The 15,525-nt window shown below is 41.4% G+C and overlaps 1 protein-coding gene across 1 annotated transcript in view; it reads left to right on the forward strand.

Annotated features, from left to right (window-relative positions):
- The window catches only part of fhip1aa (FHF complex subunit HOOK interacting protein 1Aa), a 37,113-nt gene that overhangs the window by 8,592 nt on the left and 12,996 nt on the right, over window positions 1–15,525 (forward strand). The window contains exons 2-3 of the mRNA XM_072463982.1: window positions 4,186–4,390; window positions 12,501–13,172. Coding sequence (XP_072320083.1) covers window positions 4,286–4,390; window positions 12,501–13,172 — 777 coding nt within the window. The 5' untranslated portion in view covers window positions 4,186–4,285. The remainder of the gene's footprint in view (window positions 1–4,185; window positions 4,391–12,500; window positions 13,173–15,525) is intronic.

A 15,525-nucleotide genomic window follows, 5' to 3' on the forward strand; every position in this document is an offset into this window, starting at 1 on the left:
AAATATTTGGATATTTGAATGTTTTATTTGAGATTAGGCCAGAACTATTATACAGATACGCCCTGACCTGAATCATCTGAAAAATATAACTGTGCACCATATCAACATGTTAACTAACGTTGTTTTGTGATTCGGTAAATCTTGTAATCTGTGTTTTGAAGTCGCCATTCAAGGTTACGGCGATAGTGGTGTGTTGCGGCTCCTGAAATAGTTTTGACTTGGAAAGCAGCCGCGGCGTTGTGCAAACACAGGGTGAGAAACGCACAGATGGAGCGAGTGGGCGACCGCGGCGACGAGTCATCCGTAGACCCTCGGTTCAACGAGGAACTGTAATATCTGCCGTGACGATTCGAGTTCTTGACCCGAGAAAACAGATTTATACGAGAAACAGCCACGTGAGCCGATACGCTGAGCGTTTGATGAGCTTTTTCATCCACAAAATATCATTAAAGCGCCCCCTACAGGTCGGACGACTCGTTGAACTAAAACGCAGTTAAGATAAATATATTTGGAATTTGGTTAAATTTTTTATCATGGAATAGCACATTTTTTAGGTTTATAATTTCACTTCCTGCTTGTGATCGATGATATCACACTAGGAAATTACCCAGCAAACACTGTGCCCAAAACTCATCTAATGTCACATTTTTTTATTTGTCAAAAAGAAATAATCAGAGTGACTTATTTTGTTGAATAAATGTTAAGAGTTAGAAACGTTTTATGAAAATTCTGCACAAACTTTTGACTTGAATGAGTTATGTCCCAAATGTGATGTCACTTCCTGTCATTTTCCACAGATTTTGCAACGTTTTCTCCACAAATACCTTCTTGATTGGTTTAAAACTATAATTTATATGTACAACAAAATACACCAAATAAAGTCAAAATTTGAAAATCGTAAAACCCTGTCATGGAAACTTTAAATAATCAGATTTATTTGCTGAGTTTGACTTTCACTCAAACCCAAATAATGGATTCTGGCGAGTTGTGATCTGCGTATTTATTTAACAGTTGAATAGTACAAAACGTGGCAAATCATGATTACATGGCCCCTCAATTAATAATGAAATCTTGTTAAGAACGCGCTGACTTGGCGAGCTCGCTTGTCAAATTCATTTTGTCATTGGGAATCGAATTATAATATTTTTTTAGCTGAAGATTTGGTCATGAATTGTGGGTTCGTTCGGCCTTTTCACAAACAAATATGCAACTTAGCGGTACTTTTCCCGTCTTGTCGGTGTACTTTCGGTCAAATGCAGTACACGGTCGGATAATTGAGACTGTTTATAGATAGACGGTGCTTTTGCTAATTCCACAACCCTTTTACCCGACTACTTGATGTACAGGGCTGGCCTTTTGGTTGATTATTCTTGAAAAAGGCGCGAACGATTGGAACCGCCCTCACAGCCCCGCCCTATGATCTCCTCCACGTCCAAGTTTGTCAAAGCGGCTGACTCACGCGTCCCGTCATTTCCCCAACACGGCGCGCCTCTAAATGTCCTGTCAATGACTCCGAATCCGCTCCTTTCCTCGATCCTTTCGGCGCCGCCATGTGTTGTGGTCAACGCACGGCGAGGAACCGCGTGCGTTTTATTCCCTCTTCGCTCGCATTCCTGTGAGTAACTGAAAGCAGATGGTCGTTATGGGGGACGTTCCAGGAGCGCAGGGAAAGTGACTGTTCATGAGAAGAAAGAGGGCTTCGCCGTCGATTGGTCAATGGGGAACGTTAAGCTGAAAGTAGAGCCGGCGGTAGTGATGCGGTGTAGGGATATCTCAAGATAAAAGCACGTCCAAATGGCTTTTTAAAACGGAAAATAGGTGTAGAATATGAAGGCAAATAATTCGAATCGGGGGTCTGCCGGCTGCTTGTCTCCATGGAGATGTTTGTTTAATGTTTCCAGTATGCCATTATTAAACGCCATCCATCTTGCACGTTGTTATAGCTTAGAAAATACATTGAAAAAAGCGCTGCAGACTTGTTTTTGACATTGACATTTCACCTGATTTTAGAACTATGTACTTGGGCCTCAGAACTCCTGCTATGGACAGTTTGGACACCATGAATGGATACCTCTCTGAATGTGCTTTTCACTAAGAGATGGATGACACAAACCCTCCGATGTCTCCAAAACATCAAAATGTATGTTTTATGATCATAGAGGAGCTAAAATTGTAATAAAACAGTTTGGCACAGTTGGCACATATTTGGATCACTTGTTCCGAATATACTTTTTGATACAAAAAGGTCAACAGCACCAAAATGCCTGTTCCCAGAGATCTGAAACTTTACACAGTTGTTGTCAATAAGATAAACATCATGTACAGTGAACAGCATATGCACACAATGAAGTATGTCATATTCAGGACCATTACAAATTGACAATATTCAAGCGAGACTAAAAAAAGGATGTTTTGTTTATGTTTGGGCCTCTGTAGTGTAAGTTCTGAAGCCCTGACAGTGTTCACGTGCACATCTGCAGAAACTAGAAGGCCTAAGCTTTCTAATGATGCATCACACTTGCATGTGGAACATAAGATCCTCTTTTAATAAGCAATGCCATTTGGGTATGTCCAACCATTGTGCACAGGGCGAAAATAGGTGGATGGTAAGGAGTTAAAGAGCGTATTGCAATGTGGAAAATCAAACATGTTTATTATAATTATTTCCCTATTTGTATAATTTACAATCGACAAAGGAAAATAACTAGTCTTCCTTTGCGGTTTGCACCGCTCGGTCTGTCCATTAAGGTTCTGTGAGATTTTCTTTTTAGCGAAAATAAACTGGTCGCGTTCTACGTTTCCCTGCTGCTTTTGTGAGCGCTGGCACCCGTCGCCGACAAAAAAAACCTGACACGAAAACGAGTGCGTACAGTAAGCGTTTTCCCACACTCGCGCTGAGACGTTCGCATACGTTTGCTGTTCGTCTTGTGCTGTGGAAAAATGTTCTGGTAATGAAAACGACGTGGACGGGGGCGACGGAATCCACTCCGAGGCGTCCGAGGTATTTGACAGGCCGGTCCCAAGTCCAATGAGCTCATGCGCGTTACATTCATATTGTTTCACATTATTCTTAATGATTTATTGTGGTTAGGGGCGAGGAATAAACATAAAAATGCATAATATTGCAATTGTCGTGATGGAGGGAGGCAAAATGAGTCACTTAAATGGCTGATTAAACATAAAATGAGCAGAATTGTCTCGTGTGAAGGGTGCAAAGTGATATTTCTGCTCTGTTCTGGTTAATTTTTGTGTGTTTTTGGGCTCATTTGAGCACATTCCGGATGCTGTGTCCAAATATTGTCTGAACATTGTTATTGAGTTAGTACAAATATTACTTTAGTCAACATTGCATAGCTCTAGTTGTGGTCAAAAATGAATTGCTTGATTGCGTGTGCCAATAGGTCATGATATTGATTTTATTAAGCGATCTAATAGGGATAGGACCAGATATCGTGCCACAATAATTGCGTGATACATTTTGTAAAGATTTAAAATGATCTCATGAGGTTTTGTCCGTCATGTGTCTTGTACATTTGGCTTGTGCAATAAAAGTGTTAAACGCCTGTGTGTTACACGTTTTGAGAAGCTGTAGTTCCAAAAAGCAGTGCAACAATGAAACAAAGCAATAAAGCTATGAATAAGAAGTAAAAATAAAAACATAATATAAATAAATGAAAATAATAGAGATAAATAAAATAATAAAAATAAATAAAAATAATAAAAATAAATAAAAATAATGTAAATAAATGTACAAAATATGAATAAATAAATAAATAAATAATAAATGAATAAAAAAAACATATATATAAAAAAAAAAGTAAATAAAAGGTCGTGTTTAGTTTTATTGCAAACAGCCACTCCCACAAGCAGTGACTTACTAGAACCATGTCAGAACTGAAAAAGCAACGTGGCAAAACATATTCAAACTCCTTTTGCAATGGCGCCTCCCTGGACGACGGAGGGACTACACAGACAATAGACACAAATAGTGGCTCCAAAACTGTGAGCACCATTCATTTATTCCAAACTATGTTAAAATCTCATTTCGTCTCGTGTTTCCAAGTGTGAGAACTGCCCGCTCGTCCCACCTCTACGACTCACGCACACTTCGACGCCATCATTTGTTCATTTGTTCATTACGACCTTCTTCATTCTATTAAAGTCGTGTATTTGCTTTCTCCACAGCGTTTGCGTACGGTTCTAGCTGTGATGTTTTGGCTGCAGTGAGACGCGACCGGACCCCCGCCCGTACCATGCGTTAAGCCCTTGTGACCAAGTCGGAGAGATGGCCTCCATGGTCGCCAGCGGAAACCGAGATGGGCCGTCTGTGGTCCTGACGGGGGTGGATCCGGAGACGTGCATGATTGTGTTCAAGAACCACTGGGCCCAGGTAAACAACGACACAACACACAAAAGTTAATACTAGTCTGAGCAGAATTGTGAGTTATTCTGATTCTGATGATATGTACCGTACATCTTTTGTCAAGAAAATCAAATCAATGCACTTTTGGATCCAGAAGAATGTACAGTATATTTTTGTTCACGGAGCAAAGCAATTCGCCACAAACACTCTAGAATGACCGCTTCATAGTATTTAAACTACATTTTTCAATCTATTTAAAGGAAAACTAGTTATTTTTAAACTCTTTGTCTCAATCCACATGCATTCCGAGCGTTCATTATTCATTATTCATAAGCGCTTTTCACAACTTTCACAACAGCCAGAGCTAATTTTTGCCGACAAGCTAAAGCTAACAACAACTAGCATGCTAACGGTGCGCTTCCTACTTCGTAGAGCGCTGTACTTGGATGCAGACAGAACATAGCAGCCTCTTTTTTTTTTATCCAAATAGCAGCTTTTACATCATATTTTTACCTGGGGAAGAAAAAGAATAATAAATCCGGTACAGCCCCTTTAAATAGCAAATTAGAATACATCTATCATAACTACAACAGCAGTTAACAAACACTTATAGAAGCTAAATTAAATCTTTTAGTTCAATCTATCGTCCAAAAAATAGACTTTAATGTAAATAACTTTTTATAACTTGCTATTATTGTCATACTGAACTTTATTATATACTTTATTATCTTTCAGAAAGTACATTTTTACAATGCCGGAATAGTAGCGTGTCAGACCACGGGAAAGAAAGAAAATGAAAGATTTCACTGTTGTTTAGTCTCAATAATTGAGAATAATTGTTAAATAATCGTGATGTTTTTCTCACAATAATTGTAACACTAAAACGTGATATCGTGACATCCCTAGTTGCAAGTCCCTCTGCAATTCTTCATAGACAATATGATCACATAAATTAAGAGAACGCAGAGCGCCGTCTGGCGTAGATTACGGCGCTCGTTAACGGCGCACGGCATAACGTCAGACGGCGCTAAAAGCGTTGGAAAATACGGCGCGATACGCCGCTCCTAAGTGGCGGAGTGTGATCATAATTTTGGTCTTCCGTATTCGCAAATTTTCTCAATTACCTTTTGCGGACAAAATTATTTGGACAGGATGTTTTCAAATCCTATCTAAAAGCTTCCTTCAATGTGTCTCTTTAGCACAAGCAAAAGCAGTTATTTGTGTTTATTATAGTGCCACATTTAGCCGTTTTCAGTGTGGCTTCGATTCTGGTACGAATGCTGCAGCGCAAGTCCTTTTTAAGCACGTCTGACTGAGAGAAAAGCCAGTTCTGCTCTGACTAATGCGTCAAACTCGGCCTGCCTCGTCCCGTGCGGTCAGGCCCAGTGGAACCTTGGCAGCGCTGCAGTCGGGGCTCAGGTTCACGCGCCCCGTTCGCCCCCCTCGGGCCTCGGCAGCCGGCAGGGCCTGTCCCGCACCAGGAAGAACAGGTCGTATTGAAACAGACATGAGACGAGCCCGCTGTGAGGGTTAAAGGAGAGTGTGAGTGACTCTGTGTGTGTTGTGTCTAGATTAGAGGCATCACAGAGCGCGGTTAAATGAAGCTTAACTCCACTGTGGTTTTATTAGAGCGCCATGAGGCAAAGATGTAGTGTGAAGTCAGAAAGTCAGTGTTTATTGACGCGTTATTGCTAATCCGTGCTAAATCATTGTATAATTTAGGTCTTAACTTGCACAATATGGTATTAAATGAGGCATATTATGTTTTTTTCTGGTCCTTAGTATTGAATAGAAATATAAATAGATCAGAATTTTACATTTTGTTCATTGTAAACCGGAATCCTGATCTAAAACAGTTTGTTAACAGAAACCGGTCCATTTACTTCCTGTTCGAATAAGCTCCGCCTCTTCACAGTGACATTTCACCGTAACAAGCAACGTTTTGTCACTGATGTGTTAGTATTTCAGAAAAGTGGTTATTTTAGAAACTCTTATCTGAATTTAATCTGAACAATAATTAAAAAAAAATCCCAACTAAGTACAGGATGTGGGCGGGGATAGGGGGTAGGTGAAAACAGGAATTTTCTGAACACTCGAGCCTTAGTTGCAGGACAATACAGGATTACTCCAACACGCAGGAAACATTCAAAATACACCGTTGTGACTTGGTTAAAACCTCATTAAAGTCGATTTTGCATAAGTACGTCTCCTTTAAACTTGTGTATCTCCATGGAGACCGGCGAGCCAGATCTGTGGAGAGGCGACCCTGCTCACAGCAAGAGTACACGTGTTTGAAAATCACCTGTATTGAAATCGGTGCTGTATAGAGACGTTTAATGTCATAGTGTTCAACATCCCACGCAAAACATTTCTAAAGTTACACAGTGCACCTTTAAGATCATCTACCTATAGTATGTTTTGGATTTGTTCAGCACATAATACATGTAGTTATTTATTGCTAATTTGATTCCTAGGTGTGTTCCTTATAATATTTTTATTTTATTAAATAGAAATAATAAATAATCAATTCTCCAATAAAATGCTCGGGTCACGGTCCCTGTGCTTGGGTCACGGACCCAGTGCTCGTGTCAGTCCCCGTGCTCGGGTCAGTCCCCGTGCTCGGGTGAGTCCCCGTGTTCGGGTCAGTCCCCGTGCTCGTGTCAGTCCCCGTGTTCGGGTCAGTCCCCGTGCTCGTGTCAGTCCCCGTGCTCGTGTCAGTCCCCGTGTTCGGGTCAGTCCCCGTGCTCGTGTCAGTCCCCGTGCTCGTGTCAGTCCCCGTGTTCGGGTCAGTCCCCGTGCTCGTGTCAGTCCCCGTGCTCGTGTCAGTCCCCGTGTTCGGGTCAGTCCCCGTGCTCGTGTCAGTCCCCGTGCTCGGGTCAGTCCCCGTGCTCGTGTCAGTCCCCGTGTTCGGGTCAGTCCCCGTGCTCGTGTCAGTCCCCGTGCTCGTGTCAGTCCCCGTGCTCGTGTCAGTCCCCGTGCTCGTGTCAGTCCCCGTGTTCGGGTCAGTCCCCGTGCTCGTGTCAGTCCCCGTGCTCGTGTCAGTCCCCGTGCTCGTGTCAGTCCCCGTGTTCGGGTCAGTCCCCGTGCTCGTGTCAGTCCCCGTGCTCGTGTCAGTCCCCGTGCTCGTGTCAGTCCCCGTGCTCAGGTGAGTCCGCGTGCTCGGGTGAGTCCGCGTGCTCGGGTGAGTCCGCGTGCTCGGGTGCTCGGGTCAGTCCCCGTGCTCGGGTCACAGTCAGTCAGTCTCACTCCACAGAGTCTCGTTTCGTCCTCAGATAACCTGTTTGATAAGAGTCCACTTGACTTTGGTTTCAGAAAACCTTGAAACGTGAGGATCCCGCTGGTCGTCGTAAACCGCCCGGTTCTCGCTGTTGTGGTTCATTCACAGATTAGATTTATTCCCGAGTGCTCCGTCTTATCTGCTGCTACGGGCGACGGCGATGGGCACACGGTGCTCTGTTAGCACATGAATCAGGTGTTTTGGCTGTGATAAACAAAAAGCATTGGTGGCGAGTTACATGATGCATGGCTACAAGTTCAGCACCACCATCTTCCAATACTTTTTCTACGCACCACGAGAAGTTAGTGGCTGATTCTTTCCTTCTCCATTTGATAATTGGATATGAAACAGCACATTCTCAGCTGTATAGTCTCCTTTGGCACGCCCCAGGGCTGTGTGTTTGCGCTCTTATCTTTACATTGTAGGTATGTGAGTAACCTTCAAGGCAGCTCTTATCTGTGTAATGTTACATATTACATCACTCTATTGTCTCATATCAGTGAGAAGGTTGTAAACACCAGCACTTTATAGTAACATGTATATTACTGTAAGGGCTGAAACTTAAATTATTGAACTTATTGATCAACCGGACAATAATGTTCTTTGATGAACAATTAGTTGTAGGATTGAGAAAAGCCTGTGGATATATTTTGTACAACATTAGACACAGATAAAGCAGAGTTATGCTGCTTATCTTAATTTGACTGACATAAAATAATGTTTTATCTAAAACAAAGATTTCAAACATTTCCTGTGTCGTTTGAATGTCAACTTTGTGTGATTGCAACATCAGGACAAAGGAACACGAGGAACTGGAGGAACACCAAGAGCTCAGAGAGGAGCTGGAGAAGGTGTGGAAGGTGAAGGTGGTGAATGTGGTGCCCGTGGTCATCGGAGCACTCAGGGCAGTGACCCCCAAACTGGAGGAGTGGCATGTATATACAGTATACATATGTATCATATGAATAAATTTTGATATTGACAGTAGAAAGTGATATTTCTTCACCTTTGTTGTCAATTTTAACAGTTTTAACTATATACATAATACTTTTAGACTATATCAACAGACACATCCTCTGAAAATCCAACATGACAAACTGCTGGGCCCTTTAAGGCTCGTCGTTGTGATCGATATCGTCAGTGTCCAAATGTGTGCGCTGAGCAGAATGGCTGACAGATTATCAAAGCCTCCTGTCTCCTCATTAGCGACCACTGCTCCATCAGGCATTGGGCTGGACTCTTGTGTTTCCCTTGTGCAACAGAGCATCGTCATGGCAGCAGGGGCAGGCCGGGGACAGTGGGGCTATTATAGTGGCTTTAGTCTGTGTACAAAGGCTCGTTTGACTGCTGCTGGCACAGTTTGTTTGTTCGGTGTATCTGCCTTTGTTTACACTGGCCTCTGCGTGACACCACGGAACAGTGGTTTTACCTGTTTAAAGGTGTGGTCTCGTTATTGTACAAATCTAAGCTGTTTATTTACCATAAGTATGCGATATTTGTTTTGCCTTGCCGCTAGCATTTTTCTTTGAAGGTAGCCATTCGTCGTATATGAGCTTAAAGAGGCTGAGATGTACCGTACTTTCCGCCTTCAGCCGCACAGACAACGAACTGTGGTAAGTGTCTGGTATGTTAACGTAACATATTAACAGTTATTCAGATAACTATATGTGATAAAATGTAAATATATGATTATATTTCTGTGATGTATTTTATTTTATTTTGCATAATAGTTGTATATTATCTGCATCATTAGTCTAAGAGAAAAACAGCATGTGACAAACTGCATTTGTGAAGGTGTCGTAAAGATGGGCCAAAGAATGTTTGCCCTAGGGGGGTAACACCCCAGGGGAGTTTGGGTAATGTTTATCCAAGGCTTTATCTCTAAGGAAGAAAGACAGTTGTAAAAGCAAGTGCCTTGATGTGAAGCTGACCAATGAGAAATGTGACCCGCCTATTCCATAATATCTAATAAAACCAACCTGCATGAGAAAAAACGTCGTGAGACGAAGGAGGGTCGCCATGCTGCTTACAACAGCCGGGTGACCCAGCCTGGCTAGTCTGATATTTCTGTGTCGTTTTTTATTCTAAGTTGAATTGTGTTCTCTGTGTGTTAAGGAATAAATAGCATTGATGTATGTCTCATTCCCTGACACTATAGCATAAAGAACATGCTAACAAGTTTACCAAAGCATCAGTATTACCCCAAATCACTAAATCCACTGAATTCTTCTTCCTCTGTGTCACTTCTAAACAACTCCACAAACTCCAGAGGTAGAGGAAGTGCAGATTCTTCTTCTGCGTCGCTTAGAGCCTAGAGCGCCCTCTTGTGGTGGCCAGTGTGAAAATAACAAATAATATCACATAAGTCGCACCAGAGTATAATTCGCACCCCGGCCAAAACTATGAAAACTTGACTTATAGTCCGGTAAATACAGTATAAGTGGAAATCCGAAGCCTTCTTTTCCCCGTAGAGATGTTGTTGCTTTGCTCTGAATGTTCCACAAAATTGCATAAAACGTCTGTGAATAAATGAAAGATGGATAAGTGGAGCATCCCAGGCAATGCAATACAATTCCCTTATGGCTTTAATGGTTTTTCTGACTCTTAATCTTGAGGGGCCTAAGAAGCCCATGGGACGTAGTACCTCCTGAAGTGGTCTCACCCTGTTCAGCTCTGGGTCTGCTTCTGCTAAGGAGGAGCTACACGCCGCAGTGAGATGATCGCATTATAGCTAACGCAGACTCAGGCCAAAGTGAGACTGCGAGAAGCAGATATAAACAGAAAAACGCTGACTCGATCTTGTGATTAACCGTCGTTGATACGTGCCTGAATTCACAAATATAAATGTTGGCTGCTAATGTAACGTGGCATCCAAATCTTGTTATTGAAACAACTAAACTGTGCCAATGTATTATTTTCATTTCCACTCATTAATAAACAAATTTTACAGTTATTAGATATATTATTAGATATATAGAAAAACTGGAAACATATAGTGAAATATATATGCTTTGCCCTAACTTAAAGTGCTTTTGACGGGTTGGACGACTCGTTGAACTAAAATGCAGTTAAGATGAATATATTTATATTTTTTGCTATAAATTTAAATATGTTTTTTAGGTTTTTAATTTCACTTGCTGTTTGTAATTGATGACATCACAGTAAGAAATTACCCAGCAAACCCTGAGCAAAAACTCATCTAATGTCACTTTTTTAATTTGACTAATAAAAATATATGAGAGCCACTTTAATTTGTTGAATTTATGTTTAGGGGTCAAAGTTTCTGTGTAAATTCTGCGTAAACCGTGACTGGAATGAGTGTCCCTAGAGTGATGTCACTTCCTGTCATTTTCTACAGATTCTTCAACATTTTCTCCACAAATACCTGCTCGATTGGTGTAAAACTATAATTCATATGTACAACAGTTACAAATACACAAAAAAAGCTTTAAAAACCTGTCATACGTCACTTTAAAGTAGTTAAATCCAGACGGACTTAAACGGAGAATTGAATGCGACAAAGTGAAACACGTTAGGAAGAGGAGAACATTGCTTTGTTGCTCAGACCCCGAGCGATGGATTTGAAGCGCTTGAATGACATTGAACTCTGAAAGCAGTGTGACAATGTGAATACTGAGTGCTGATAGGCTGACGCTGAACAGAAGGTGGAGATGCAGCGTAAGATGATGAGGAATGAGATGGACGAGTGGAGGCGGAGCTTGCGCAGTCTTCCCGTCTGTACTTTCGCTACAGTGTCATTATTGTTTAAGCTGAAAGTGACGATTGCCTCAGGTGTCTTTATGGGTAAACTGGTTTCTAATGATTAAAAGGTATCAGTCGTACACCAGGACACGCACACAATAAATGAATACAGACATAATGGACCACAGCTATCAGTTGCGCAGAGTGACCTTATTTAAAATGGCTGCTGGGATGAAACTGTCGCTGTATCTTCTGGTCCGGCAACGGGTGCTTGAAAAGACGATTCGGGCGGTGGCTTTGGTCCTGCATAAGGCTGGAGCTTAACGTGCCCCCTACAGGTCGGACGACTCATTGAACTGAAATGCAGTTAAGATAAATATATTTTTAATTTAGCTAAAAACTATATAAGTGTTATCGCAGAATCGCACATTTTTTAGATGTATAAGTTCACTTCCTGTTTGTAATAGATGACATCACACTAGGAAATTATCCAGCAAACACTCAGCAAAAACTCATCTAATGTCACAAATAAAAACATGTGAGAGCGACTTTACTTTGTTGAATTGATGGTTAGAGGGTCAAAAAAGTTGTTTCTTTGAGTAAATTATGCATAAACTGTGAGTGTCCCTAGTGTGATGTCACTTCCTTTTTCATTTTCTACACATTTTTCAAAGTTTTCTCCACAAATACCTACTCGATTGGTGTAAAACTAAAACTTATTTATACAACAGGTACAAACACACCAAATAAAGTCGAAATTAAAACATGGTAAAAACCTGTCATACGTCACTTTAATCTCTGCAGCCGGCTGACACACTTCAACTTGAATGTAAAAGAAGAATAAAACAAAGACATTAGAGACTTTTCCACAATAAAAGCAACAGGTTTGCGCACGCTGCCTCATAAGTTGGCATCAAAGTTTAAGTAAAGTGGTTGTGCCCAGATACTTATGCTGGGTCACCTGCTCCACAGTCTGACCCTTGACTGTGACCGCCCCGTAACTGTGAGCTCTTCTTCTAATGTTCAACTGCAGCAAACACTACTCACACGTTCTGCAAAATCCTGCGCGATACCGTGTTGTTTCCCTTCACGATTATGGCGTTATCGTTAGATCCTTTCCATACATGCCGTCCCGTGAGCTCATCTTTTTATGTGCAGGTGGTGAAGATCCTGGAGAAGCACGACCCGCTCCGCAACACCTCCCTGAACATCTTGAACCTGGGCTCCTCCGCAAGCGGCTCTTCCCCTCGCTTCGGCGCCATCCCCGGCGACGAGGCGAGCGCCGTGCAGAACTACGTGGAGCACATGCTGTTCCTGCTGATCGAGGAGGACTCCGGCCAGCCCGGAGCCATGGGGCCCATTTTGGAGTTCGTCATCATGGAGAACGTCATGGAGCGCCTCTTCGTGTGGAGCCTGCGCCGCGAGTTCACGGACGACATGAAGCTGGAGCAGCTGAAGATGTACGAGATGCTGGTGGTGCAGGCGCGGCAGCCCCTGCTACACCACAAGCCCATCCTGCGGCCGCTGATGATGCTGTTGTCGTCGTGTTCTGGGGCCGCGGCGCCGCAAGTCGAGGCGGAGCTGGTGCTGCTGCTGAACCAGTTGTGTTGCGTTCTGGCCAAAGACCCGTCCGTGCTGGAGTTGTTTTTTCACACCAGCGAAGACCAGGGGGCCACCAACTTCCTGATCTTCTCCCTGCTCATCCCGTACATCCACAGGGAGGGCACGGTGGGACAGCAGGCCCGCGACGCCCTCCTGCTCATCATGTCCCTGTCGGCGGAGAACCAGAGGGTGGCCAAGCACATCGCGGAGAATACCTTCTTCTGTCCGGTAAGTTTTTTCAGTATTTAGTCAGACGAGTTACTCAGACCAACTTTCAGCCACTATTGCTGTGAAGGGTCAAACAATTGGTTTCAACATTAGCATCTGTATAGTGTGGATGTGCAAAAAGTTCAACAAACACAATTGATAAACATTTTCCAACAAAAGCAGGGCTGTAAATGTACTGGTCACCAAAAAGTTCCTGGTCCTGGAACTGAAAGTATATATAAAGTTATTTATCTTGTGATACTGGCTATTACTATGTACTGTTCCCAGTATGTAAATATTAGGCTAAAATAATGTCATGTTTTTTCATTTTGAAAGTTTTTATTGGCTTCACTGGCTAATGCCCCTGTCAATCAGCCCCATCTGAACTGGACATTATGTGCTGACCACCAGACTGATATCGATCTGTAAAAAATGCAGAAAGATATAATTCTGTTTTTTCCAGGCAAGCAGCATGCTTGTTTCCATGGACATATTGTACATAATGTATATTTATCCATGGAGAATGAGCTGAAGAATGGTTTTAACTCTGTTTCCATGGAATCGCCACATACTGTTACTTTAACACAGTCTAATACAAAGATGGATTTTCCAGTGGTTCGACCTCTACATTTTGTTTTTCCAGATATATATTACATTTAGTTTTGCTCCTGGTTTAGTCTCTGTGAAGAATTTATTTTGACTTGTAGTTTTAGTTTAGTTTTTAAAGTAAATTACGGTTAAAATGAGCAAAGCTTTAGGTTCCATTGGATTCTTAATGCATTCTTTAATAATTCAATGATATTAGCAATAAGTCCATACATGGTCTAGTCACAACGGCACTGAGCAGCAACATATATTATTTACTTGCATGTTGATGAATATTTTACAGTATCTCGTGGCAGACTTTCACGATTAGAAAATTATTAACACATTTAAATGAAAAAAATATTTAAATTATTAATATATTAAAAAGATCTTGGCTTTCTTTGGTCACAGATTATCTAAATGATTTCTCTGATTCTCTTTCCCAAGTCTCTTTAATAATACATAATTTACTGTTATCAATAAAATCTATTCAATCAACAAACAGATTTTGAAATGATACAAATTGAAGATTTTATACATTCACTCATATATTTTTTTTAAATCTTGCATTCAAACCCTTTAGAAACACATATTTTCTCCGTCAAACCAAAACGTGTTAAAACTTGCATTTTAAATGAATATTTTGTCATAAATTCTTCACAACGTTACATAATTCCCTCAACGGACTTTTAGGGCGGTGTAAAAAATGACTCATGATAATACTGTGTTTGGGAGAGGCCTAATGGCACCAGCACTATTATGTCATTCTTAAATTAATATATGTATTTATATTGAATTGTTTTATTTATTTATGGCTCAGCTAATCCCGTCACCTTCTGGTATATTTCCAAATTCCACAAGAAACAAGGCTGAAACACCCGTCGTTTGACCCAAATCCCAGCCGTTTGTAAGATCATGACTAATTTGTATCTAATCCTTTATAAAAACAAACATAATTTATCTTTATCCAAAATGAAATGTCTTTTTGTAATGAGCAGTAAACCTTTATGTATGAGTCTTATTTACTGCCTCCACTCTTAATCCTACAGTTCACGTGGTATTCATCGGTTTCACTTCCTGTCATAGGCGACGCTTTAAAGGACGTTTAAAAGACTCGCTAATTACTATAGCAACGATCCGAATGTTCCATCACTGTCTGACTAAATCCCATGTCAACGCCAATGACACAAATGAAAGCGACTGCAGCCATAATTACTGGGATTATCACTATATTTGACAGATGCAATCCATATCGCCGCATCTCCAATGGACTTTTTCATTTTAGATCTGTATTTGTTATTTATCTTACATTGGCTGATAACTGATAGTTGCGTAATTGTTTTAAAATCGAAAGCGAGGCCCATAAATCGTCCACTTGAATGTAAAGTCCAGAGTAAAATAGAATACTTAATTATTAACAGTGTAAACATAACGCCACGCCCTTAACTCTTCTATTTCCACGTAAATTCACTCGTCTAAAAGACACACCTCATGAGGACAAACTGGGAATTAGCTTAGAAAAAACGTGCTAAACATTGTCTGATATCGATATTAGTGCTGGTGCATTGTCCGTCCCCATTGGCTGGAGTTGTTATTTGCTGGTATTTGCTGCATGTCTGCTCGTGTAGTACATAATAAAGTGTTTACTATTGGTCGCTGAAGCCTGTGAGTGACAGAGCCTCTCGTTTATCACTGATGCCACGCACAGGCCCATTAATGTTTCATTGTTTCCATGACGCGCACACTAGTGTTCAACGCTAAGTTTATTATTTTATTGAAGTCACGGCGA

Source organism: Eucyclogobius newberryi, unplaced genomic scaffold (assembly GCF_026437365.1).
Source record: "Eucyclogobius newberryi isolate DKJ021-1_F unplaced genomic scaffold, fEucNew1.0.hap1 SCAF_4, whole genome shotgun sequence".
In the NCBI taxonomy this organism is placed as follows: Eukaryota; Metazoa; Chordata; class Actinopteri; order Gobiiformes; family Gobiidae; genus Eucyclogobius; species Eucyclogobius newberryi.